Source organism: Cololabis saira, chromosome 14 (assembly GCF_033807715.1).
Source record: "Cololabis saira isolate AMF1-May2022 chromosome 14, fColSai1.1, whole genome shotgun sequence".
Taxonomy (NCBI): domain Eukaryota; kingdom Metazoa; phylum Chordata; class Actinopteri; order Beloniformes; family Belonidae; genus Cololabis; species Cololabis saira.
In genome coordinates, this window is record NC_084600.1 from 10,459,685 (window position 1) to 10,487,682 (window position 27,998).

Genomic DNA, 27,998 nt, shown 5'->3' on the forward strand with positions numbered 1-27,998 from the left:
CTGTTACCCAAAACTACACCTAAAGCCTTTTTGTTAAGTATAAATTGTTAATAGGCCAACTGGACAGTTGTGAAATGTTGGTCAGAGTCTGGTTTCAAATTGTCTATGGTTAAAGACACCTACTGTACCTTCAGTGATATAAATGCTCCCTAAAACGGCACGCTAACCAACCAAAATTGGTAATAAAGAAAAAACTAGTCGTTTAGGAATATTAGAGATCGATACTTAAAAAACAGGAAGAGGAAAAGAGATATACATCCATAGAAACCTTGATATGTGCTGGGTTTATTTCCTTTCTAGCATCCACAGTACAGTCCTGCACGTTTAAAGCACGAGAACTTTCATTACGTCTGTCTAGTCTTGACCTTCATTATTTTCTGTTACATGACTACGCATGTATGAAAAATAGTCCACCAAGCACACACACGGGGAAAAAAACACAAAAAACAATCTCTTTTAATCAAATTGATCTCATCACAACATTGTCTTTGGTTTTCTAAATACTTCAAATTTAAACAATTATGACATTAGATAGTGAACTTAATTCATTGTCAAGAAAAAGCTACATATAGCAAATATTCCCACTGCGTTCACTGCTTAGTGCATAAACTTTTTTTTTCTTTTACTTGTCCAATAAGTCCACTTAGTTGCACATGTTGCACAAAAACCTCAGGTTTCTCATATTTTACATAGACAAATAAGTGGGGGTTTTGCAGGAACACTTCCACTGAACAGACTGTACAATAAAACAAAGTTGACAGTGTGTGAGCACTGTAAAAAAATACACTTATGATTATTTAGAGTAAAACATGGCAGAATGTGCATTATGATGGGAATGTAAAGGGGAATACCGAATTGTGTAAAAGTTCTCATGGTATTCCAACAGATAACAAGTGGGTTGAAAACAACAGTAATACCGTTTACATCTCTGAAACACATCTCCTTCTTAAAACGTGAGGTTTCTTTAGACCAGAATCAAATTATCGGAGGACCAAGGAACAAAAATCACAAAAATGTACAGTTTAAACTCAAACTACAAAAACAGTAAAAAAAAAAAAAAACGAAAAACAATAATTACAAAAAATGAACAAATTCCTTGTTTTTTTATGGCTTTTTAAATGAGAAATGGAAGGTGAAAGAGGAGCTGACTGTTTTGTACATTTCATTGGAGCGTTTGCAACGACAGGGCTCCTGATGAGATGTGTTTTTAGGCTCACTCTCACAGCCTGACGTGGGGAACCTTGCAGAGAGGTGTGCATGCAGCACGTCGGGGGTGTGGCTGCATGGGTGGAGGGATAACCAGGTGGGGCACGCAGGGCAACACAGAAAGGTTACCGAGTTCTGCGACGGCATACATCCTTGTTGGCCGTGCTCACAAAGCCATATTTGCAGAAGCACTTATATGAGCCCACAGTGTTCACACAGCGCGCGTGCTTGCAGGGACCGGTGCGGCTGCCGGACTCTGCACACTCATCAATGTCTGCAACAAACAAACACAAGGAGCTATTGGTGAGTGTAGGATGAAAAAAAAGAATAAGATACATTAAAACAATAAAAAATATTATAATATTACTATAAGAATATTGTGATAAAGTCCTTTATTTTCTGTAATGCAAAAATGTCATACATTCTGCATTCATTACAAATCAACTGAAATATTGCAAGCCTTTTATTATTTTAATATTGCTGATCATGGCTTACAGCTTAAGAAAACTAAAATATCCTATCTCAAAAAATTATAAAATATTCTGGGAATCTTAATCTTAAACTGTAAGCCATAATCAGCAATATTAAAATAATAAAAGGCTTGCAATATTTCAGTTGATTTGTAATGAATCCAGAATGTATGACATTTTTGTTTTTTTAATTGCATTACAGAAAATAAAGAACTTCATCACAATATTCACATTTTCTGAGACAGTCCTGTATATCGTATGGAAGAGTATTTTTATTTTAGAAGAGGAAGATTTTTTTTTCATTCTGCACTTCGAAAAAAAAGTCGAAATGTCGAGAAAAAAGTTGAAATGTCGGGAATAATGTTGAAGTACAATTTTGAGAAAAAAGTCGAAATATCGAGAAAAAAGTCGATTATTCTCGAAATTCTGACTTTATTCACGAAATTTCGACTTTATTCTTGAAATTGTATTTCAACATTAATCTTGACATTTCAACTTTTTTCTCAACATTTTGACTTTTTTCTCGAAGTGCACAATAAAAAAAAAAATGTCCCTCTCAAATATTTTTTCTCCTGCATGGCCCTAATACTCTTCCGTAATATCGGCTAGAGTGTATAGATATTTGTATAAAATATTTGATGAACAAAATATAGAATGATTTTTGTCTATGTAAGTACAAACCTATACAACGTGCGCGGGAGTGGTCTAGCCTGAAGCCTGGGTTACATTCACACATGGTGCCCAGATAGGAACGGACACAACGGCCATTTCCACAGCTGCACTCGTCTGAATCCTCTTCTGAACTGTCACCTTTGTACAAACAGGCAGGTGCAAAAGAGAAAATAAAGAATGAGCGTGTCACACTCACACAGCGCCACTGACCACAAAGATGCGGGAAAGGAATTCACCTGGGTTGTAGTTGACAAAAGCCGGCAGGAAATCCGGCTCCCCATCAGAATCAGTCTCGAGATGCATCTCACACAGACGACTGAACATCTCTGTATGCAAGAAACAAGCGTGTTTTCTTTGATTGATTAATTGATTGAATTGTTTATTTCGAACACATAAGGAAAAAAATATAAAATTTTAAAACAACTTCAAAACATACAGAAAAAAGCAACAACAACAAAAACGTAATACAAACAGGGAAAAAAAAAACAGTGTCTGAAATTTTAACCCTGCCCCTTTGTTACCTCTATTATAAATTAAACATAAATATTAATAATAAATAGCTGCTAATTTACCTATTAGGCTACCGATTTTCCCATTGGTTGAGCCTTTGCACCTAACCAGCTCACAAACACAATATTTCCTTAACATAACTCCTCCTCAATCAAATAACTTCCCAGAACTTCCTTTTTGTACCGTTTTTTAAATTGATTTATATTTGTACATTGCTTCAACCCATCACCCAACCCATTCCATAGATCCACTCCAACAACTGAGATACACATGATTTTCCTTTTAGAATTAACATATTGTTTTTTTAAATAAAATTTTCCTCTTAAAGGAGCATGAGGCTCCTTTTAAGAAATGAGACTCTCTAGCGCCACCCTTCACCACGACGGCCATTGGGGGTACTGCAGCCAACAGCGAAGCCGGCACGGGAGAACGGGGAGAACGTGCATGCAGCGTCATGTGACGCCACATCCGCAGGAAATTCCGGTCACAATTGCAGCACATTTTGCAGCACACAGCCTGTTCAAGGCAAAGGAGAGATACACTAGAGGGCTCATTCTTTTTGGTTTGGAACGCTTCATCTGACATTATTACTAGAAAACTTAAAATGTATACAGATTTTTTTCATAAATCCTGCCACAATCCGACCTCAAGCTCCTTTAAATTATAACCCCCTTCCCTGTCCCAAAACATTTTCTGTAAATTGCCTGGAAGTGAATCAGTTCTCGCTTTGAATATGATTTGTAGAGTTTTTAGTTTGACAATGTCCCAGAAGAAAATAGTCCAGTTTCTTTTAGTCCAAAAGAAAAGGAAAGTGGTGGCCAGTAGGTAGAAGTAATCTAGCTGAGGCTCACCTGAGTTTCTGGGAGGACAGGTGTTGCACTCGGGCCCCCAGCCGCGACCGTAGTGACAGCAGCATTCCGAGTACGTCACCACCACGTCTTTCCGGGGCCTGCTGCAGATGAGACCCTCGTCAACCTGCACGAAGCACACGTCCTTGTGTGCCGCGGTGCGATCTGGGTCACAAAAAAAAGAAGCAGACGAGGCATGAGATATTCTCAGTCTCTCATTTGCAGCAATATAAATAGTTAAATCAGTATATTTAACGGCAATAGTCCCTCTGGACGTCTTTTAAACACCCAGTGTCATCTAAGGGTATTCCACAAGTGTCATTCAAAAGTTCTTTCGGATGACAAAAAAACTTTTCTAAGGTCTTGGAACTATTGGAGATGTTTCTATTGTCTTATTGCTATAGGAACTGCAGCTTATTGGAGTTCATACAGCTGCTTCTATAGGATCTTTTTTGAGCACAACACATACAGAACATACCATGACAAGATACAAATTAAACATCTCTAAAAAGACTGCCATATATAAGTTCTTAACTTCATCTCTAAAAAGGTACAACTGGGAAACTTAGGATTTCTTGAACTGAATCATGAATCTCACCTCCCGCCATAATGAGCTGTGATGCCAATGCAACCAAAGAAAAAGCTCGTAGAGGTATTTATTTTTGGTCCATATTTTTGGTCCTTTTCACTGAAAGGAATCACAGTAAGTCTGTGAACCCTTCCCAATTTTCTAAGATCCTGTATAAAATCACGTAGACCTCAAAAGAGAATACTGCATTCCATCAGTGAAACATGGTCCGGTAGCATCATGGTTTGGGCCTGTTTGCTGTTTCAGGGTCAAACAGTGCATTTAATTGTAAAGATGGCAAGAATAATATCTTTCTAATGCTAGGCAATTTTTTGTAATCAATTCCACACACATTTAGCTCTTGCAAGTTCGCCTTAGGCTTGGTATTTATACATCCAAACCACAATACCCTTACAGAAGTGGCATAAATGACACAGAAACTCACTCACACTCTTCTGTAGATATATATATATAACTCAGAGTTAGGTTTCTGCTGGAGTCATAGTGACCTGCAGCACACATACTGTACGGGGAGATTTACTCTTGCGTTGTGCCTGACACTTGGCTGTTGGTGTAATTTACAAAAGATGCACAACACACACAGAGTTATCCTGAGCTTTGTGCTGCAAAAAAACACCGCAGACTGTGCAGATATTTAGCATTGAAAAAGCAAGCTTGACATATTGTGCGCTTGGCATGGCTGGGATAATTGCTGCAAAAAGGATGCGCAGATCGTGTGGTTAAAGTGAACGAATGCATTATTTATATTTCAAAAAAAACATAACAAAATTACTGTAAATGACCAATATTAGATGTAGGTTATTACCAGTACTCGAGTTGAGGGGGGGGGTGAGGCGGGATGGCATCCCCCCTGAAATAAAAATGGTCCAAATCATCCCCCCTGTAAAACTGCCATCCCCCCTTTCCATCCCTTATGTCATTTCATCAATAAATGTGTTTTTACTGCTATTTCAACATTTAGAGTCATCACCAGAAAAATAACTTATTTGACCATTTTCACCTGTTTCAAGTAGATTTTCACTTGAAATAAGTAGAAAAATCTGCCAGTGGGACAAGATTTATCTTCTAATTACAAGCAAAAAAATCTTTTTTTTTGCAGATTTTTTCACTTATTTTAAGTGAAAATCTACTTGAAACAGGTGAAAATTGTTGTTTTTTCCAGTGATGAGTCTTGTTTTAAGTGTAATGAGATTTTTTTTACTAAAATGAGACATTTTAACTAGAAATAAGACAAATATTCCTGTTAAGATTTTGAGTTTTTGCAGTGATCCATTTTACTTATCCTGTGAAGGACAGAGTCATATTGATAAGTTCAGAAAACTGTTTTTTATTGTTGTGTTTTGATGTATTTGATGTAAGCCCAGTGGATATTTAAAGCTTACAGAAGGCTGCATTTAACTGCTGCTATGTCATTCCTGCAGTATTTCTGCAGGTGTTTTGGTCACTGCTATTATTAGTAATATATTATATTATTTGTAATCAGCACAAATTATCTGTCCCTATATGATAAAATCCACCATCCCCCCTGATTTTATTTTACAACTCGAGTACTGGTTATTACTATTAGGCTTTGGTCACTTTTCAGTAGTTTCCAGATGCCAGGAGTGTCCGATTTATCATAACATATCCATTTGATTACTATTACTAACACAGACAAAAAGACACAAACTGCTTTTGGAAAGATACACATGCAGGGGAAAGTGCTGAAAGGTGTTACATTTTCCTCGCAGCAAATGTACTTGTATCCGTTTTTTCCACAGATACAAAAGAAACTGGTGTCTGTCTAAAAATGGAAAAAAATATCCCCATAAAGTGGGTCAAAGGGGGAAAGGCTTTAACAGCCACAGTAGACAGCGACTGAGTGGACATACAAAGACCAACATGAGCGGCTGATGTGAAAGGGAAGGCCAACTCGTTTTTTAGCGGACTGGCTCAGGCGAGCTGATTTTACCCACCGTCATAGACGCACTGTTTCAGCGCCGCACTGAAGGTGAGGGGAGGGTCGCAAAAACAGTGAAAGGAGCCGGGCGTGTTCTCACACCTCCCATTCTTACAGTATGAGGGGTCCTGGCACTCATTCACATCTGCAAAGGGCACCACAGACACTAGTTACAGTATGAACATCTACGTGGGGCTTGTGTTACAGCATGAATTTCAGAATAATCCAGTCCAATAAATGCTCCATTTGTAACGTTAACTGCACATTTTGTAGTTTTATCTTGGTTTTTATTTATTTTTTATTTTTTTCCTGACTCTGTTGTGATAAATATGCTCTTTGTGTAACTGGACAACTCAGAGCGGAATAAACATCATTCTGAAACAGTCCCAAATGAAAAATTAACATTTCAAGCTCTCGGAGCAACATTAGTTAGAGAAATAACAGGAATAATCGTTCAGTTGCAGCTACAAGAACCAAAATTGGCACACATACTCCTTAGGGGTTGCTCTTTTGATAAAACCATTGTGCCAGAAAAAAAAAAGATGGCGGCCTTTTTTCAAGATGGCCACCATCGAATATACAGTAATATTGCATTTTGCAATAAAATCCAATAGAGTTGTCCTATTGGAATGATCTTGGTGTCAAATCATAACATTTTCACTATGTAGAATCTAAATTTGGACCCATGGACTTACACTTTGGCTTCCTTGTACCATATATCAGTCCCAGAATCCTAATATTCTGCAAAATTTGAGTTTTTTTTGTTATGTTTCACACTGGTAAAATGGATGGCAGTGTATACTTTAGTATTGTTAGAGGTTTTGTGTGTGGTTTTTTTGAACGATTCACCTGTTTTCTGCCTGTTATTTCTCTAACTACATTGGTTGTGATGATGTTGCACTTGCTTAAATAACAATGTAACAATGTTTTTGCTCATGTCAAAGGCGCACATGCAAATCCATGTTTCTCAATTCCTTGTCTCCATCTATCCATTCTTGTGTCAATATCTGCAATGGGAGCAAGTCAAATGGCTCAAAATATCACCCCCGAACCTCCATACTTTGCAGTTGGAATGAGGTGTTCCTGCTTATTCTGTTTTTTTTTTGTTTTTTTTTTACCAAACCTGAAACTATTAATTACCGTATTTTCCACACTATAAGGCACACCTAAAAGCCTTTAATTTTCTCAAAAACCTTATAATGCGGTCCGCCTTATATATGGAAAACGTTTTGAAATACATCATTCATTCATTGAAGGTGCGCCTTATAATGCGGTGCGCTTTATAGTGCGGAAAATACGGTATATACAAAGATCTTCACTTTGCTCTCGTTGGCCAAAGGACGTTGTTCCATGAGGTTTTACAGTTTCTTGGTGGAACTTTGCAAACCTGTCATGTTCCTTTTAGAACGAAGAGTTTTTTTCCCTTGAATCTTTACCAATAAGTCATACTTGTGCTGTCTTTGTTCAATTACACTAGAGTCTGGGATTTAGCTCTTGGGCTTTTTTTTCTTCTTTTCTGAACATCGCAAAATCTGAATGGGGGACTTGCTTTGCCTCAATGCTCAATCCAGGAAAGACTGGCAACGGTTTTAAAAGCTAGTATTCCTTCTGACTGTTGAATTCTTGGCTAGAATTCTGATCTATTTTTAGAAATGGCTTTAAAATCCTTTTTAGATTGATGGGCAGCAACAGTTACTTCTCTGAGAACAATGCTGATGTCTTTCCTCCTTGGCATTGTGCCAAAAGTTTTGCTTTTGCAGAAATGTTTACATCTGCTGATGTTACTCTAAACTCATTCAGAAAGTCAAGTGTGTTTTTCACTCACTGCTTCTGTATTTATGAATAATTACACAGTTTTCATTAATAATACTAATAAGTAAAAACACAGTGTAATATTCCATGTGTTGCTTGTCATTTCAGTCATTTTGTTATTTCTCTCATATTCAAGTACATTCATCCTTTTCATAAATCTTAGCCAAATGTCCCAAACTAGCAAAGAAAAACATGTCTTAGGTGTAAAAATATAATTGTCAACTTGTTATAGTTTTTACTGCACTGTTAAATGTGGAAAATACAAATAGAGTGCTGCAATAATAGGAACAATCATTCGTTCTCACTGACTTGCAGCCATAAGCATGACTAGAAATGTGCTTCAGCTTAAACCGTCTGTTAAAAGGATGTAATCTGACTTCGGCTGTGAGGAAACATCTTCAATTCAGCAATGACAAGACAAAGAGATTCGGCCGAGTATACAGTTGCACTCTGGCGCACCGTGGCGGCCAAGAAAAATCATCTGGAGGCTTTTAGTAGATATTAATCTGACACCAGCACACTCCGAGATGAAGCTGTACTTATTGACACTGACACTCCACGACATAAACTTTCATTAGTTGTAACTGATTCTACTAGTGTAAAAAAAAAAAGAAATAGGTATAAATGTGTGTGGATCCCACCAGTCTTCACTAGCCCACAGGTAGCCCAGCACACCGGGGCCACATCTATCTGCTCAGAGTAATATCAGCTTTTTATTTGAACCTCACTGTCTCAGTCATCTCAAGTCATTTCCAACATCAATATTAACCTGGGAACACTATTAAATTTAAGATGCAAAACATTCAGACCTCCACTACTGGTTCACTGAATAGAGGCGAGAACGGCAATGTATGACGAGAGCGTGCCAGTTACAGTAATTGTGGATATAAAACTTTAACTGTTATTGTTTCACAGCTGTTGCATTATAACTCACAAATAAAAACACCCACAACTCTGTATAACCACATTGGCCGAGCGTGCGCTAAAGTCAGGGAGGAGAGACTTATTTTTCAGACTTTAAGTTGAATAGACTTCGTAGGACTTTGTTGCAGAACTTGACAAAGCTCTAGTGAGGGGTAAGCTTTAATGTTGGAAAACAGTTCCTGGAACCTAAGTCCCAGGTACCTTTGGTAAAAATTTGGAAATGTGTAAAATACAGGACTGTCTCAGAAAATTAGAATATTGTGATAAAGTTCTTTATTTTCTGTAATGCAATTAAAAAAACAAAAATGTCACACATTCTGGATTCATTACAAATCAACTGAAATATTGCAAGCCTTTTATTATTTTAATATTGCTGATTATGGTTTACAGTTTAAGATTAAGATTCCCAGAATTTTCAAATTTTTTTAGATAGGATATTTGAGTTTTCTTAAGCTGTAAGCCATGATCAGCAATATTAAAATAAAAAAAGGCTTGCAATATTTCAGTTGATTTGTAATGAATCCAGAATGTATGACATTTTTGCATTACAGAAAATAAAGGACTTTATCACAATATTTAAATTTTCTGAGACAGTCCTGTACACATTGGAAGCTTTCAAAGTGGTCCCTCTAATCGAAGACTACAAACGTTTATCACAGATGCGGAAGGAACAACAGATTCACACATTTTGCTGATTTCTTCTTTCTTTTCTTTTTCCCAGCCTAAACTGTAGCGTGATACTTCAATCCCAGGGCCGACGGTCCCAACTTACCGGCCTGCTCCTCGGGAGACACACAACTGTTACGGTCAGTGGCCAAGGTCCAGGGCAGAGTGCACACGCAGTAGTAGGACCCTACAATGTCCACACAGATGCCATTCTTACAGTTCTCCCGGTCTTCGCACTCATTCACATCTGCTAACACAAAGAACGATGTGTTTAAGGTAATTTTTTTCACCAGCTAGAAAAAAAGGCATTTCCAGCTCTGAACAAACAGTGAACTGACCTGCTACTGTTGCCATCACGCACTTCTTCTTGTTGGAGTCTGGGGTCCAGGGGGGGCTGCAGATGCAGTAGAAGGCTCCCTCAGTGTTGATGCAGCGGCCGTGAGTACACAGAGACTCGTCATGGCACTCGTTCACGTCTGAGGAGAACAGGAAACAAACGTAAAACAAGCCGGTCCTGTTCCCAAACATCTGGCAGTATATGGGCTCAAATTAAAGCCATAAATATTTTGTATCCGTAAATAAACTTTGTACTTGTAGAAATATTTTGTGCGTGGACCGAAAATATTTGTACTCGCAAAAAATATTTGTACTTTTAGAAATATTTTGTGCGTGTTCAAAAAATATTTGTACTTGCAAAACATATTTGTACTTGTAGAAATATTTTGTGCATGTGCAAAAAATATTTGTACTTGTAGAAATATTTTGTGCGTGTGCAAAAAACATTTGTACTTGCAAAACATATTTGTACTTGTAGAAATATTTTGTGCATGTGCAAAAAATATTTGTACTTGTAGAAATATTTTGTGCGTGTGCAAAAAACATTTGTACTTGCAAAACATATTTGTACTTGTAGAAATATTTTGTGCATGTGCAAAAAATATTTGTACTTGTAGAAATATTTTTTGCACACTATATTGAACAGTTATTAACAGTATTTGTATTCTGTTTTTTACTTTTTGTATTCATTTTTGCATGTTTGAAATAAATTTTCAAATCAAATCAAATCAATCCTGGCACTTGATTCTATCTTAATTTTATTTTAATTATAGTTTAACGTATTTTTTTCTTATACTTTCATTTTATTTTGTATTTTTGTAATTATTTCTTTACTTATCAATATTACATTACTAATTTTATTTACTCCCCCCCATAGGCTTTGTGTGCACTGTTATTGTGCTGCTTCGTGTTTGAATGTTTTATGTGAAGAATCCAATAAAAATATTTGAATACATGTTTGAGGTGCCGTTTCCCGCTGCCTATTAAAGCACTTACCGATGCACTCGAGCAGGTTGCCGTCGTAGTAGAAGCCTTGCTGACAGTAGCACTCGTAGCCCGGCATTGTGTTCTCACAGCGACCCTTCTTACAGATTTCCTCCGCAAATAGAGAACACTCGTCAATATCTGTGGAGAACCAACCAAACATTTGGTGACTTTGAGGTTCAAAGATTCTATGCACACAGAAGTAAAAGCTGGATAATTCATAGGCTTCAGATTACACCGGAACAGAGCGTGCACGGACTTTGCAGAGAGGCCCTTTATGGACTTATCTGGACATACAGTGCCTTGCGAAAGTATTTGGCCCCCTTGAACTTTGTGACCTTTTGCTACATTTCATGCTTCAAACATAAAGATATAAAACTGTAATTTTTTGTGAAGAATCAACAACAAGTGGGACACAATCATGAAATGGAACGAAATGTATTGGATATTTCAAAATTTTTTAACAAATAAAAAACTGAAAAAGTGGGCGTGCAAAATTATTCAGCCCGTTTACTTTCAGTGCAGCAAACTCTGTCCAGAAGTTCAGTGAGGATCTCTGAATGATCCAGTGTTGACCTAAATGACTAATGATGATAAATGGAATCCACCTGTGTGTAATCACGTCTCTGTATAAATGCACCTGCACCGTGATCGTCTCAGGTCCGTTTAAAGCGCAGAGAGCCTCATGAAGAACAAGAAACACACCAGGCAGGTCCCAGATACTGTTGTGGAGAAGTTTAAAGCTGGATTTGGATACAAAAATATTTCCCAAGCTTTAAACATCCCAAGGAGCACTGTGCAAGTGATAATATTGAAATGGAAGGAGTATCAGACCACTGCAAATCTACCAAGACCTGGCCATCCCTCTACACTTTCAGCTCATACAAGGAGAAGACTGATCAGAGATGCAGCCAAGAGGCCCATGATCACTCTGGATGAACTGCAGAGGTCAGAGGTCACCTACAGCTGAGGTGGGAGACTCTGTCCATACGACAACAATCAGTCGTATACTGCACAATTCTGGCCTTTATGGAAGAGTGGCAAGGTATCCATATAAAGTGTAAAGTTTGCCACAAGCCACTTGGGAGACACACCAAACATGTGGAAGAAGGTGCTCTTTTTGGCAACAATGCAAGACGTTTGGCGTAAAAGCAACACAGCTCATCACCCTCAACACACCATTCCCACTGTCAAACATGGTGGTGGCAGCATCATGGTTTGGGCCTGCTTTTCTTCAGCAGGGACAGGAAAGATGGTTACACACGTTGTTTTAAATCATATCTATCTGACAGGTTCCAGTTTGTTCATGTACATGAGGTTTCTTCAGAACAGTCAAGGGTCAGTTATGGTGTTCCGCAGGGTTCAGTGCTAGGGCCAATCTTGTTCAGTTTATACATGCAGCCATTGGGAAGTATAATCCAGAATCACGGCATACACTTTCATTGTTATGCTGATGATACGCAGCTCTATTTGTCTATGAAGCCGGATGAGACAGAACCGTTAGCTAAACTTCAGGCATGTCTTAGGGACATCAAGGACTGGATGTCCAGAAATTTCTTGCTTCTAAATTCAGATAAAACAGAGGTTATCATTCTTGGTCCAGAGCATCTTAGGAAGGGACTAGATGGTTTTTCGATGGCTTCCAGTGCAACTGTGAGAAACCTTGGTGTTGTTTACGATCAGGATTTGTCGTTTAAACCACATGTTAATCAGGTTTGTAAAATAGCATTTTTCCATCTCCGTAATATTGCAAAGATTAGGAAAATCCTCTTGCAGAGTGATGCAGAAAAACTAGTTCATGCGGTTGTATCTTCTAGACTAGATTACTGTAATGTGTTATTAGCAGGATGTCCAAGTCATTTGCTGAATAGGCTCCAGCTGATCCGAAATGCAGCAGCGCGAGTGCTGACAGGAATCAGCAGGAGAGACCACATCTCTCCAGTGTTGGCGTCGCTCCATTGGCTACCCGTAAAATTCAGAATCCAATTTAAAATTTTATTACTTGTATATAAAGCCCAAAACGGCTTAGCTCTGCATTATTTGCTGGACCTGATAGTGCCTTATGTTCCTGGCAGAGCTCTCCGTTCTCGGAGTGCAGGTTTACTCGTAGTTCCTAGAGTATCCAAATGTAGATTTGGAGGGCGGGCGTTCTGCTATCAGGAACCATTACTATGGAACCAACTTCCAAGTACCCCCCCCCCCCCCCCCCCGGTCATCCCGTTGCTGCTTCCACCTGCCTGCGTCAAGAGACAACATCTGTTGTATTAGACGCTATACAAATAAAATTGATTTGAATTGAATTGAATTAAAATTGATGGGAAGATGGATAGAGCCAAATACAGGACCATTCTGGAAGAAAACCTGATGGAGTCTGCAAAAGACCTGAGACTGAGACGGAGATTTGTCTTCCAACAAGACAATGATCCAGAACATAAAGCAAAATCTACAATGGAATGGTTCACAAAAAAACATATCCAGGTGTTAGAATGGCCAAGTCAAAGTCCAGACCTGAATCCAATCGAGAATTTGTGGAAAGAACTGAAAACTGCTGTTCACGAACGCTCTCCATCCAACCTCACTGAGCTCCAGCTGTTTTGCAAGGAGGAATGGGCAAAAATTTCAGTCTCTCGATGTGCAAAACTGATAGAGACAAATCCCAAGCGACTTACAGCTGTAATCGCAGCAAAAGGTGGCGCTACAAAGTATTAACTTAAGGGGGCTGAATAATTTTGCACGCCCAATTTTTCAGTTTTTTATTTGTTAAAAAAGTTTGAAATAATACATTTCGTTCCACTTCATGATTGTGTCCCACTTGTTGTTGATTCTTCACAACAAATTACAGTTTTATATCTTCATGTTTGAAGCCTGAAATGTGGCAAAAGGTCACAAAGTTCAAGGGGGACAAATACTTTCGCAAGGCACTGTATATTCCTAGAGAAGCCTATACTTGAGTTTTAACCAAGCGGAATATTGTAACACCTCACTGCCTGCATATTTGGTGATGTACCCATTCAACTGTTAACAGTCTTATTTCCCCTCCATCCCCTTTTTTTTGTTTTCTTTGTTTGTTTCTCTGTTTACCATTATACATCTATTTCTTCTTTACCCCCCCTTTTTTTTCTTTCTTCTTCTTCTGTATATACTGTATATTTACTCATTTTGCTTCATCATCGTGTGTGAATTCCTGCTCAGTGTGTTCTGTGTAGAATATGGTGTTCCTATGTTTCCTTATGTCATGTTTGTTCACTTTAAAACCAAAATCAATAAAAATATCTATAATATAAAAAAAAAAGAAGTAAAAGCTGGGAGGTGTTGTCTGCTCAAATGACTGTTGCACTAACGAAAATATTTGGAGTTCTGTACTTCTTTGGAAAGCAAGTCCAAAGGAACCGTGATGTTTGTTGTGTGTTGAGGGGATTGTTACCCAGTGAGGTTTGATATCATTTACCTCGGTAGGCCGGCAGGCTGTACTGGAGTCCCTCCCCGGAGTAGAGGCCTTGCCCGTTTGAACACAGGGAATGGAACTCAGCTGGAGGGGAGAAGACCGGAGTTTCATTAGCAGTAAATACCAAATATTATAACCTGAAACCAGACATAAGCTCATTTCGACGTCCACACACAGTAAAGTGCACACGTACCTAGGCCTGTGTTGAAAAAAAAACGATTTTTCGACTTTCTCCGATTTTTTGGTTCATGCCCAAAAAAGGAACGTTTTGTTGGACACGAGAATAACTGGTGCCATGTTTTTGCCTTTAAATATGTTTAAAGGTATGAAAACATTAAAGTTTTCAGTTATAATTGCATAAATTGTCTATATTTCATTACTTTATATACAGGACTGTCTCAGAAAATTTGAATATTGTGATAAAGTTCTTTATTTTCTGTAATGCAATTAAAAAAACAAAAATGTCATACATTCTGGATTCATTCAATCAACTGAAATATTGCAAGCCTTTTATTATTTTAATATTGCTGATTAGTTTTCTTAAGCTGTAAGCCATGATCAGCAATATTAAAATAATAAAAGGCTTGCAATATTTCAGTTGATTTGTAATGAATCCAGAATGTATGACATTTTTGTTTTTGTAATTGCATTACAAAAAAAATCACAATATTCTAATTTTCTGAGACAGTCCTGTACTGAAAATGGACAAAAAATTAAAATGGAATGTGGGAAAAAATAAAACCGATTTCATCCAACTCTGTTTGCTTCCCTGGATCTGTTTAATAATTCTGCCACATGATGTTTCTGAAAGCAGTTCTATCAGCATTCTGGGAGCTGATTGGTCCTTTCAGCATCATTAGCTGCCAATACTTGCTATTGAATCTCAATATCATACTAGTATTAATATGTTGCAGAACTACAGTCATATAATTCATGCAACAGCTCAAAAAACAGTTTTAATAACACTAACTCAAATCAATATCGGAATCGAATCGGATTGAATCAAATCTTGATAATCGATTCTGAATCTTAAGAATCTGAATGGAATAAATTGTTGACACTTGAATGGATCCCCCAGCCCTACACGTACCTGTGTGGGAGACGGGGCAGGGGTGGATCTCGCAGTGGTCCCCCCAGCCCATTCCGATGGAGCAGCAGCACTCCTGCTTGGTGACGTTGGTGGCCAGAACGCTGTCGCAGAAAACCGCGTCTTCCAGGTTCATGTAGCACTCTCTCTTGTCATCTGTCACTACTTGAACAGCTGCAGGAGCGGGCGAGGTAAAGATGAGAAGCAGGAGTATTAGTGAACACACCACATGGCTTTGCCATTGCTGTTTGATCAAATTATGATCATGTACGGCATCTGATTAGGATGGTTTGGATTTCAGGCCTTGGAGACTTGAATGGGAAACGATAGTAGCGGTACAGGCAGGGTTTAATGGTGTTAATGCACCGGGATGAACGTGGGTTTACTCTCAAGCAAAGCAACCCCGGGGCAGGCTTACCCTCACAGCTGTGTTTGTCCTCTGAAAGGACATAACCGTGATTGCACACGCACACAAACGAGCCGGGTCTGTTCTCGCAGGAGCTGGGCTGGCAGAGGCTTCTGTCCACCGCACACTCGTCTATGTCTGCAGGGGAGAATCACAGCCCGTTCTAAGCGTTTGTTTCAATTCAAACACTTTTTGAGCTGCAAATACGGAATCATTTTCTTATTTGCAATCTTTAACAAAAATATTAAACAGAAATAAAATAATCAGAACAAAGTGAATACAAAAAGCGTAATAACTCGTACTGTGATGAGTCTTTCATGAGTGAACTTATACTGAACAGATACACAGATTCACAAAACAGTTATTATAAATGGCAAATGACATTTCTGCACTTGAGTGTTCCTATGGTTGTTTCGGGTTTAGGGGACTGACCTTGGCACCCCCTGCCCCGGGTCAGCTCGTACCCCTTGGGGCAGTCGCAGTAATACGAGCCCATGTTGTTGATGCAGCGACCGTTCAGACAGTTGGAAGGCCTCTCACACTCATTGATGTCTGAAATGAAGAAAATGAAAATGAAAACTTTTTGCAAATTCGGTTGGTTGCTGCAGCTCTGAATCGTCTCTTAAAAGGGGAAATATATATATATATATATATATATATATATATATATATATATATATATATATATATATATATATATATATAAAAATCGAGTTTTTACTACTTTACTACTACTACTACTAATGCTTTAATGATGCAAAACAACCTCTTTAATGTATTTCAGTCTGGATTTCGGCCACACCACAGCACTGAGACTGTACTCATCAAAGTCTTAAATGATATTCATCTGAATAATGATGCAGGCAAATCCTCTGTTCTGGTATTACTGTATCTCAGTGCTGCATTTGACACAGTTGATCATAACATTCTTCTCAGCAGACTGGAAAAGTGGGTGGGACTTACATGTAGATTACATGTAGATTAATGTTGAAATACAATTTCAAGAAAAAAGTCGAAATGTTGAGAATAATGTTGAAATACAATTTCAAGAATAAAGTTGAAATTTCGTGAATAAAGTCGAAATTTCTGCTTTTTTCTCAACATTTCAACATTATTCTCGACATTTCGACTTTTTTCTCAACATTTTGACTTTTTTCTCAACATTTTGACTTTTTTCTCGAAGTGCATAATGAAAAAAAAATCTTCCTCCTCTAAAATATTATTTTTATTTTTCTCCCGCCTGGCCCTAATACTCTTCCGTAATCACAAGTCTCTTGAGTGAAATTAATATGATGTCCCTGTGTACAGGTTGTGAGTGGGAGGCTCCTGGGTGAAGTCGTACCCTCGCAGTGACTTCCCTCCTGCGTGCGCTGGTACCCCGGGTAGCACTGGCACTTGAAGGAGCCTTCTGTGTTAATGCAGCGGCCGTAAGCGCAGAGCCGAATGTCTGCACACTCATCAATGTCTGCAAAAGAGCCCTTCTTTAATGCACAGTCCCAGTACATGTGGATGTAAACAGGTTAACTTCACGGTACTCACCACTGCAGCTTTTGCTGTCTACAGAATGAAGGAAGCCCTCGTCGCACAGACACCGGTACGTACCGGGGAGGTTCTCACAGATGCCGTTAGGACAGATGCCGGGGTTGTGACACTCATTAATGTCTGGGGATATATCACAGAGAGGTGAAGACGCATGTTTGGTGCAAAAACCATTATCGGGGCAATGGCATTAATACGGAAGCATATTGCATTCACTTGAGAAAAAATCTGCTCTGTTTTTCTGAATTAATAAGTTAATTATCTCAGAAAAGTGATCCTGGAGAAAAGTTGCAATGTCCAGCAGATCAGAATGGGCTTTCCGTCTGAACAACCGCAAAGTCCTGAGGTGTCTGCGCAAAGTCGACAAACTAATAACAATACCATCTATATAACTTAAAGACAAGAGTATCTCCCAATGTTTCAAACCAAAAGCAAAATAAAACTGGATTAAACTGGACAGGAACATGTTTGCTTCCATGAAATCCAGCTCTCAAGTGAATGACAGCTTCTTGCAAGTTGTGCGGTATCTGGTTGATTCAGAAAAACAGAGCAGTTTTTTTTTTTCATTAAAACTTTTCTCGGAATTCTGAGATAATTATCTCGTTAATTCAGAAAAACAGAGCAGATTTTTTTTTTCATTAAAACTTTTCTCAGAATTCTGAGATAATTATCTCGTTAATTCAGAAAAACAGAGCAGATTTTTTTTTTCATTAAAACTTTTCTCAGAATTCTGAGATAATTATCTCGTTAATTCAGAAAAACAGAGCAGAATTATTTTTTTTATTAAAACTTTTCTCAGAATCCTGAGATAATTATCTCGTTAATTCAGAAAAACAGAGCAGATTTTTTCTCTCAAGTGAATGCAATACGCTTCTGTACATTAATGCTTGCAATGCCTTATTTTCTATTAAGTACTGTACAGATTTAAATTAAGTTAAATAGGTTTTCTAAAAAATGTTCATACAAGTACACAGGATCAACTTCAGTGTATTTAGAAAACATAAACAAATCTACAATTTGAAGTCAGCAGCGCATTCATACTGTTTGGTGACGGTCCGAGCAAGTCAGTGAATATGAGTATTCCTTTTTGTAGCATTTTAGAAAACCTGCAAGCTTTCCTGGACTTTCCACCACTTGCTTCTATACTGTTGGTTATTTGAGTGCTGTTCTACTGTAGCGAAGCTGCACTCACCGTAACATGTACCGCCGTGAGCTTCATGTCCAGGCAGACAGGGAACACACTCGTAGGAGCCGGGAGTGTTCTCACACTGCTCATTGGGGCAAGAGTCCGGGTTCAAACACTCATTAATGTCTGCAATGAATGTGTACCAGGTTTGCATAACTGTTCAAAGTTCAGATTCATACATATATTCACAATAGGGGTGCAACGATACACTAATCTCACGATACGGTACGATACACGATATTGAGGTCACGATAACGATACGATACGATATTATAGCAGTATTTTTTTTAACAACCTTGAATGAGGAACGTATGACTAGAAAAAATAGTCTTTTATTTGAAAGACACAAAATACAAAACAATGCTGTGCATTTCCCCTATTGTTCCAGTTTGTAATGCTTTATAACTGTTTAAGTTTTAAAGAGAAAGCCAGGCCAACCATTTTCCACAAACTGAACTAAAAGTAAATGTCAGGTTTGCATTTTGCATCTTCAGTTTCATACAAGTACAAATATTTTGCCACAAACTGAATAGTTTCTCTCATGTATGATTTAACTTTTTTCTTTTCCAGAAATGTAACAACTAAAATTAAATAAATAAATCAAAGTAAATAAATACATACAATTTTACATCATAAAAAATATTGAGTCATGCTCACATTATAAGTGTAAGAGGAGATTTATTTTTGTTAAGAAGGTTATTTTGGTAATTCAGGGTTGATTATTTTATAAATATATTCTTTATATTCTGATGTAAATCAGGGACTATAATGACACTAGTCAGTTTATCTGTAGTGATTAGTCTGTTTTAGATTGGGCGGAGTGATACGCCACAGTACGGCACTAGGTGCTGTGTTGATGTTCTAAAATCCTACACTGTTGAGGGACATTAAAGTACACTGGAACTCAGCAGAAGTTGTCCCCGTGTTTATCTACTCACCACCCCAAAAAGGTTTAATTTAATAAGGTAAGGCTTAACTCTACACCAGACTTACATAAGTAAAAGTTCAGAGCTCAAAACGGGACCGCAAAACGGTACTAGTTTCTTCTGAGCGGAGTAAGATTTTGGTCCGCGGGTCGAGTCGTGGTCGGATGCGCATTACTAGTCAACACAATATATTAATATTAATAATCCAATATCGCGATACAGCTTGTCACCTCCACGACACGTATCGTGACATTTTTGTATCGCGAAATTTTGTGGCATGATATATTGTTACACCCCTAATTCACAAACAGTACTTTAGTCAGGAGAAAGCCTGGGGAGGGGGCATCCATAATGCCATGGGAGGCCGTGCTTCTGTACCTTCACAGGCTGGATGTCGGTGTGATTTGCTCCTAAAGCCGCTGTGACATTCACATTTGTAAGAACCTGGCAGGTTTACACAGTAGCCCCCGACGCCGCAGATGTCTTGTTTGGAGCACTCATCCACATCTGCAACAAACACAAAGGTGAGGGCTGGTGCAGGGTCTGGTTGCTTATAGATGAAACAACAGCATTATAAGCTTAGCAATAACTTACCAGTGCACTTAAGTCTTTTATTCTGCACTGTGTGTTTGTAACCCTGGCGACAAAGGCACTTGTATGATCCTTCAATGTTAACGCAACGGCCTCTGCCGTGTCCGCACGGCTCTGACTCACACTCATTATCATCTGGAGTGAAGTCAGAGGGAAAAGTACAATAAGATTATTACATACACAGTTAAAGGCTACCGGGGTTTGAGGACAGACAGCATTTTTCATGACCTTCTTTAACTTTAACTTTATTTATTTATACAGCACCTTTCATGCAGATAAAATGCAACACAAAGTGCTTTACATTAAAAAGAGAAAAGAAACGATCCCCCTTGATCCCCCCACTCCCCGTACCCTCATTAATACAACAAACACACACACAGCATACTATACAGACGCTTATACCACGGCCTGTGTGAATACTCCATTCTGATTGGCTGGCAGGTGTAGGTTAAAAGTGATAATCTACACCTAGAAAACAAGTTTGGTCAAATTGCCTGATATCTTTAATATCATTGCGCTGGATCAGCTGCCAGGTGGTAACCACGGCAACCGAGATTCAGAGAAGAAGAGCCGGCTACCGCAGGACGGCCGCATGAGTGATTTTGTAATTTCTTTTTATTTATTTGGTGAATTTAACAATTTTGATGACTGGGGTGCAGAAGAGGAGAGAAAAGAAAATAGCCGAGTGGAGCTGAGCCGACTAGAATATCTCCCGTTACCAAGGAAACCCAAGGAAAGAGTTATGGCTTGTTAAAAAACTTGCAGACAAGAGATTAAATAGTCCGCTAAATCCGCAAAATGTCGAGATTATTGTTGAAATACAATTTCGAGAAAAAAGTCGAAATGTTGAGATTAATGTTGAAATACAATTTCGTGAATATAGTCGAAATTTCGCCTTTTTTCTCATCATTTCAACTTTATTCACAAAATTTTGACTTTTTTCTTAACATTTCGACTTTTTTCTCTAAATTGTACTTCAACATTATTTTCGACATTTGGACTTTTTTCTCGACATTTGGACTTTTAATAATAATGACTTGGTTTTATATAGCGCCCTTCAAGGCACCCACAGCTTTACAGAGACCATTATTCATTCATACACATTCTAACCGGTGGTGGTAGCTACGTTTGTAGCCACAGCTGCTACGTTTGTAGCCACAGCTGCTACGTTTGTAGCCACAGCTGCTACGCTTGTAGCCACAGCTTCTACGTTTGTAGCCACAGCTGCTACGTTTGTAGCTACAGCTGCTACGCTTGTAGCCACAGCTGCTACGTTTGTAGCCACAGCTGCTACGTTTGTAGCCACAGCTAATACGTTTGTAGCCACAGCTGCTACGTTTGTAGCCACAGCTTCTACGTTTGTAGCCACAGCTGCTACGTTTGTAGCCACAGCTTCTACGTTTGTAGCCACAGCTGCTACGTTTGTAGCCACAGCTGCTACGTTTGTAGCCACAGCTGCTACGTTTGTAGCCACAGCTGCTACGTTTGTATCCACAGCTGCTACGTCTGTAGCCACAGCTGCTACGTTTGTAGCCACAGCTGCTACGTTTGTAGCCACAGCTGCCCTGCAGACTGACGGAAGCGTGGCTGCCATGTTGACCAAACGGCCCCTCCGACCACCAACATTCATACACATTCAAACACATTCACACTCATTCACAAGGGGCAAGGTGGGTAAGGTGTCTTGCCCAAGGACACTACGACAGCAACTGGGACGGAGCGGGATTGGAACCGCTGACCTTCCGATCATTGGACGACCCACTCTACCACCTGAGCTAGCTCAAAATTATTATTTTTTTCTTGAAATTGTATTTCAACATTATTTTTTCACGACATTTCGACTTTTTTCTCGAAGTGCATAATGAAAAAAAATAATCTAAAATATTTTTTTTATTTTTCTCCTGCCTGGCCATAATATTCTTCCGTAGTCAAACTTTTAAGAGTAGTTACAACATTAATGTCCATTTTACGGCAGAACCCATTCAATGCTATTTTGTAAGCTTTCAGGAGCATCCTTCCTTTCCATCACTTTGTCTGAAACATATGGAAGGACTTGATTTAGTTGAAGCACAGACACCAGCGTCTCTTACCCACACAGATGTTCCTCTGCAGGTTGAGATGGTAACCTGGGTAACAGTGACACGTGCGGCCGTTCGGGCTGTTCTCACACTCTCCATGACCACAAATGTTTCTGCTTAGCCTGCATTCATCTGCCTCTGCTTCAGAGGGGGGTAAAGACAGAATGGGGGTCATGTGAAAAACAAATACACCCTCTTTCAATTCCAAGCTTTTGTAAACAATGACATAATGAAAAATAATCATGTGGTCTATTCCAGGTCTTGATTTTCAGGGAGAAAAACAACACATTATAATGTGTATATATATATATTTTTTTTTTTTTTTTTTTCTTTTTTTAACCAAAAAATAAGAATTTTTTAGCAGAAATGATCTGAAGTAATCAGTTTTATGTGACACTATCAGTTATTCACATCTTTACGGAAGAGTATTAGGGCCAGGCAGGAGAAAAATAAAAATAATATTTTAAAGGAGGAAGATTTTTTTTCATTATGCACTTCGAGAAAAAAGTCGAAATGTCGAGAAAAATGTCGAAATGTTGAGATTAATGTTGAAGTACAATTTTGAGAAAAAAGTTGAAATGTTGAGAAAAGTCAAAATTTCGTGAATAAAGTAAAAAAATGTTGAAAAAAAAGGCGAAATTTCAACTTTATTCACAAAATTTCAACTTTATTCTCGACATTTCGACTTTTTTCTACAAACGTAGCTACCACCACTGGTGAGAATGTGGATGAATGAATAATGTTCTCTGTAAAGCTCTGGGTGCCTTGAAGGCACTATATAAAACCAAGCCATTATTATTACAAATCAACTGAAATATTGCAAGCCTTTTATTATTTTAATATTGCTGATCATGGCTTACAGCTTAAGAAAACAAATATCCTAAAAGTCCAAATGTCGAGAAAAAAGTCCAAATGTTGAGAATAATGTTGAAGTACAATTTTGAGAAAGAAGTCGAAATGTTAAGAAAAGTCAAAATTTCGTTAATAAAGTTGAAATGTTGAAAAAAAGGCGAAATTTCAACTTTTTTCTCGACATTTCGACTTTTAGGATATTTTGAGTTTTCTTAAGCTGTAAGCCATGATCAGCAATATTAAAATAATAAAAGGCTTGCAATATTTCAGTTGATTTGTAATGAATCCAGAATGTATGACATTTTTGCATTACAGAAAATAAAGGACTTTATCACAATATTCTAATTTTCTGAGACAGTCCTGTATATATATAAATATATATATATATATAAAACAACACACACACACGCACGCACGCACGCACGCACGCACGCACGCACGCACACACACACACACATTATGCCAATCCCATAATTCAGGATTATTATACAGATACAGCAGGCTTCCATCAGGCTTCCATCTATATCATATAGTCCCAGTTTACCACTCTAGTCTTTGAAGGATTATTTTTCATTTATTTTTTTAATAAAACTGCAGTGCATATCATATTCAAAAACTGTCGAAAAGTGCAGTCATTGCAACTTCCACGAAACAGAAAGTGTGTACATAGCCCCCCTTGGCTGGTTCATGCTTCACGGTTTGGATGCACACAACAACATGCATGATGCCCAAATGAATCAATTATTCATTTAGAAAATACATGCAAAGGAATTGTCTTGGTGTTAAGCAGTAAAGATTTCTATCTATAATTTTTACAACATGGATTGTCTTTAGCACTGAAAATGTGAGGAAACTCATTCACAAGCTGTCACAGATGCATTAACAGCGCGGAGAAAGTCAACATGTCATCTGAGAGAAGTGGGCCTGAAGCGCACAACGACGTCTCACCGGGGAACGGTGGGAGCCTGGATTTCCACTTATACGGTGCATGAAACATGAACCAGTGTTTCAAAATATATAGCTTTTTACAAGGTGAATGAAGAGCTTGTGTGAAACTCACGGAAGACTTTTGTCTGTGTTTCGAGGGGGTCATTGCCTGGGTTCAAGCGGATGATTGGCGGAGGGGTGGGTTTAACCACTGTAGATCCAACAAAGGAGAAATGAAGCCAACAGATTTCAGGAGGAACTATGACATGTTGAACTTTAGCCCTGATATTTTAGTAGCTACATTATGGGCAGAAATATGTGCCACTAGAAACTGAATTTGAATCATTTATATTTGAATTTAAATTGCTCAACTTGAATCATTGCATTGAAAAACTGAATCTACACCCATTGCCGCAAATCTTCACACACTCCTAAGCAGAAAATTTTCTACAAAACAGCAAGATATGAATCTACACTTTTTACACAGAATGGAGAAAACACAATAGGTTTCGACATATCTACTGTAGCTCCCATTGGTCGTTTATATCGTTGAAAGAAAGTAGAGGTTATAGTCATAGACATATAAACGTAGACGCCCCATCGAGTGCTGAGCCGTATTGGATGTTCAAGACTGCACCGTAAACTAATACAAGTAAAGGGACTTATTTTCATAAAGCACCTTTATTGATCCCACGTAGGAGTAATTCATGTTATATCAGCTATAGAGAACAAGGTAGTGCCGAAAAACAATATATATCCCCCCTCACAAAAATAAGAAAAATAGAGAAACATATTTTCTCATCAACAAAACAAATTTTAATTTAACATATTTGAACCATTTTTCAGACAATAAAAAAACATTTGAACCATTTTCAGACAATAAAATAACTGAAAAAAATCTTTAAAAAGGTTCAAATATGTTATTTTGTTATTTGAAAAATTTGTTTTGTTGATGAGAAAATATGTTTCTTTATTTTTCTTATTTTTGTGAGGGGGGATATATATTGTTTTTCGACACTACCTTGTTCTCTATAGCTGATACAACATGAATTACTCCTATGTGGGATCAATAAAGTTCTTATTTTTGCCTAACTGTTTCCCAAGTATATTAGTGCGTGTGTGAATGAATAAATGAGACGTAAAACGTAAATTTCTTTGTAAAAAGGCGCTTTATGAAAATAAGTCCATTTACTTGTATTAGTTTACAGTGCAGTCTTGAACATCCAATATGGCGGCAACGTTGACGTATCGCAGCAGTGGACAAAACCACTCGATGGGGCGTCTACGTTTATATGTCCATGGTTATAGTAGGCTACGTGAAAAGGAGTTCTTTGTATCTGCACTTGATTGCTGTTCCTCCGAAAGACCTGGATGTCTGGCACACTAAAATTGAAATTGAATTTCAAGAACTGAATTTGAATTGTGAGAACTGAATGTAGATTCAGTTTTTCAATGCAATGATTCAAATTAAACAATACAAATTCAAATGATGTGATTCATATTCAGTTTTTGAATGCAATTATTCAAGTTGAGCAATTCAAATTCAAATATAAATGATTCAAATTCAGTTTGTAGTGGCACATATTTCTGCCCATACTACATGTACCTCACAAAGGTAACATTTCTCAACAGTACTCTGTTGGTTAGCGGCAAGACAAAAATGTTCCCCTCAATGTGCCAGCTCAAGTACATTTAGTAACAGTAGAGATGAAACTCTGGATTTCACTGTGTTTAATTATGTTTGGAGCTATCTCTGAATGGGAGAGGATGAGTTTACCGGGCACGCGAGGGCTGCTGGTGCTGCTGGCAGTCTGCTGCACCGTGCTGGTCTCTGCAGGCTTCTCCTGATTACACGGGTTAAAGAAATAAGTCAGAACAGCAAAAATAACACGTGACAACTGCATACTGAAATGATCTTACCCTCTGATCTGGTTCTGTAAATAAAAAAGAGATACAGGGATATTAAACCTATGAAGCCATATGATTTGATTTTTATTTTGTGCATGTAAAAGACAACAATTAAAGAGAAGATAAGAAAACAAAACAAAGCAGACAAAAAAACAACAAAACAAAGCATTTCATACTTTAACACTTAATATCTTAATTTACATTTGCAAAAAGTTGGAAGAAGTGTAAACTTATTTAATCCTACCCCCATTCACTAATCATTTATTAACACGTATTTATATTAACTAACTATACTATAATTATACTCACACACTTACCTATACATACATACACGTAGTTGAGTATTTCTATATATTTGTACACACATGCCCATATAGATATTTATATAAATATACTTATTTACACCATACTATCTCTATATTAACTCCATCTGCTCTATATCTCTATATATTTACTTACACACGTATTCACACACATACACACATACAGGACTGTCTCAGAAAATTAGAATATTGTAATAAGGTTCTTTATTTTCTGTAATGCAATTAAAAAAACAAAAATGTCATACATTCTGGATTCATTACAAATCAACTGAAATATTGCAAGCCTTTTATTATTTTAATATTGCTGATTATGGTTTACAGTTTAAGATTAAGATTCCCAGAATATTCAAATTTTTTGAGATAGGATATTTGAGTTTTCTTAAGCTGTAAACCATGATCAGCAATATTAAAATAATAAAAGGCTTGCAATATTTCAGTTGATTTTTAATGAATCCAGAATGTGTGACATTTTTGCATTACAGAAAATATAGACTTTATCACAATATTCTAATTTTCTGAGACAGTTCTGTATATACATATACATACACCCATACCTACATACATGATCAGTATGAAAGACATATTTTGGAGTATTCCAGGGCTCACCATCAATGTCCATCTTGAGTGGAAAGATGGAGCCAGGGAAGGTGAAGGTCTCTGTAATACTTTGGAAAGAGTATCCTTTCCCAGCAGGACAGATCTGACGGAAAGCCACTGTACACCACACGGAGGAGGAAAAGGGACTTTAATGTTACTTTATTTCACTGTGTTCAAACCTAGTGTGCTGAGAAAATAAATAACTTCCTGGAGTTGAAACTTTGTTTTGAAAGAAATTACACCTTCTTCCAGCGTGTTGTAAAAAAAAATAAAAATACAAAAAAATAATGAGATATATTACGGAAGAGTATTAGGGCCAGGCAGGAGAAAAATAAAAACAATATTTTAGAGGAGGAAGATTTTTTTTTGTCATTATGCACTTTAAAAAAATGTCGAAATGTCGAGATTAATGTTGGAGTACAATTTCGAGAAAAAAGTCGAAATGTTGAGAAAAAAGTCAAAATTTCGTGAATAAAGTTGAAATGTTGAGAAAAAAGGTGAAATTTCTACTTTATTCTTGAAATTGTATTTCAACATTAATCTCGACATTTCAACTTTTTTCTCGACATTTCAACTTTTTTCTCGAAGTGCACAATAAAAAAAAATCTCTCAAATATCTTTTCTCCTGCATGGCCCTAATACTCTTCCATAGATATATATCTCTTCTAAAAATGTTTATTTTTCCTGCCTAAAATCTAGCCCTGTTGTAAAAATGTCTGAGCACTTCAAGATAAGAACCAGGAGATCCAGTTCAAAGTTCATTTAACTAGGATGGAGAATGTGTGAGAACATTTTTAAGAACTTCTTTGCTCACTCACTCAACTACCCACCTAACGAAGATACAATGTGTTTGAGGCCAGGAAGATAAATGCCCACGTAACATAACCTAACAAAAGCTGCATTTTTGACTGCAGGAAACGCACAAGAGTCTTTTATGAGTGTCTTCTTCTCAACTACCACGGAAACCAGTAGCTAAACAGAGTCAAAGGAAGACATTTTACTTCAAAAATAGCTCTGGTGAGGAGGGACTGTTGAGATCGCCTCGAACCTTCACGATGGAGCTATAAATATTCCTGACTGGTCAAGTATTGACAGGATCTTATTTCGGCCTCTCTGTCGGAGTCATCTCACATTTAAATCCCCAGCAGCGCTCAAAAAGTCTATTACATCCTGCTGG

The 27,998-nt window shown here is 37.7% G+C and overlaps 1 protein-coding gene across 3 annotated transcripts in view; it reads right to left on the bottom strand.

The window, feature by feature from the left end:
* Nucleotides 1-414: 414 nt before the first annotated feature.
* The window catches only part of ltbp3 (latent transforming growth factor beta binding protein 3), a 73,682-nt gene continuing 46,098 nt past the window's right edge, over nt 415-27,998 (bottom strand). The window contains exons 8-29 of one of the 3 annotated variants that reach the window (XM_061739642.1): nt 26,831-26,938; nt 25,914-25,927; nt 25,771-25,837; nt 24,127-24,204; nt 22,227-22,355; nt 20,140-20,271; nt 19,924-20,052; nt 18,626-18,745; nt 17,434-17,556; nt 17,237-17,359; nt 16,327-16,446; nt 15,907-16,032; nt 15,492-15,662; nt 14,405-14,485; nt 10,969-11,097; nt 9,975-10,112; nt 9,743-9,883; nt 6,251-6,379; nt 3,710-3,871; nt 2,585-2,674; nt 2,358-2,486; nt 415-1,480 (exon numbers count right to left, since the gene is read on the bottom strand). In XM_061739642.1, coding sequence (XP_061595626.1) covers nt 1,332-1,480; nt 2,358-2,486; nt 2,585-2,674; nt 3,710-3,871; nt 6,251-6,379; nt 9,743-9,883; nt 9,975-10,112; nt 10,969-11,097; nt 14,405-14,485; nt 15,492-15,662; nt 15,907-16,032; nt 16,327-16,446; nt 17,237-17,359; nt 17,434-17,556; nt 18,626-18,745; nt 19,924-20,052; nt 20,140-20,271; nt 22,227-22,355; nt 24,127-24,204; nt 25,771-25,837; nt 25,914-25,927; nt 26,831-26,938 — 2,588 coding nt within the window. In that variant the 3' untranslated portion in view covers nt 415-1,331. The remainder of the gene's footprint in view (nt 1,481-2,357; nt 2,487-2,584; nt 2,675-3,709; nt 3,872-6,250; nt 6,380-9,742; nt 9,884-9,974; nt 10,113-10,968; nt 11,098-14,404; nt 14,486-15,491; nt 15,663-15,906; nt 16,033-16,326; nt 16,447-17,236; nt 17,360-17,433; nt 17,557-18,625; nt 18,746-19,923; nt 20,053-20,139; nt 20,272-22,226; nt 22,356-24,126; nt 24,205-25,770; nt 25,838-25,913; nt 25,928-26,830; nt 26,939-27,998) is intronic. The other 2 variants (XM_061739643.1, XM_061739644.1) reach the window with 2 other exon arrangements.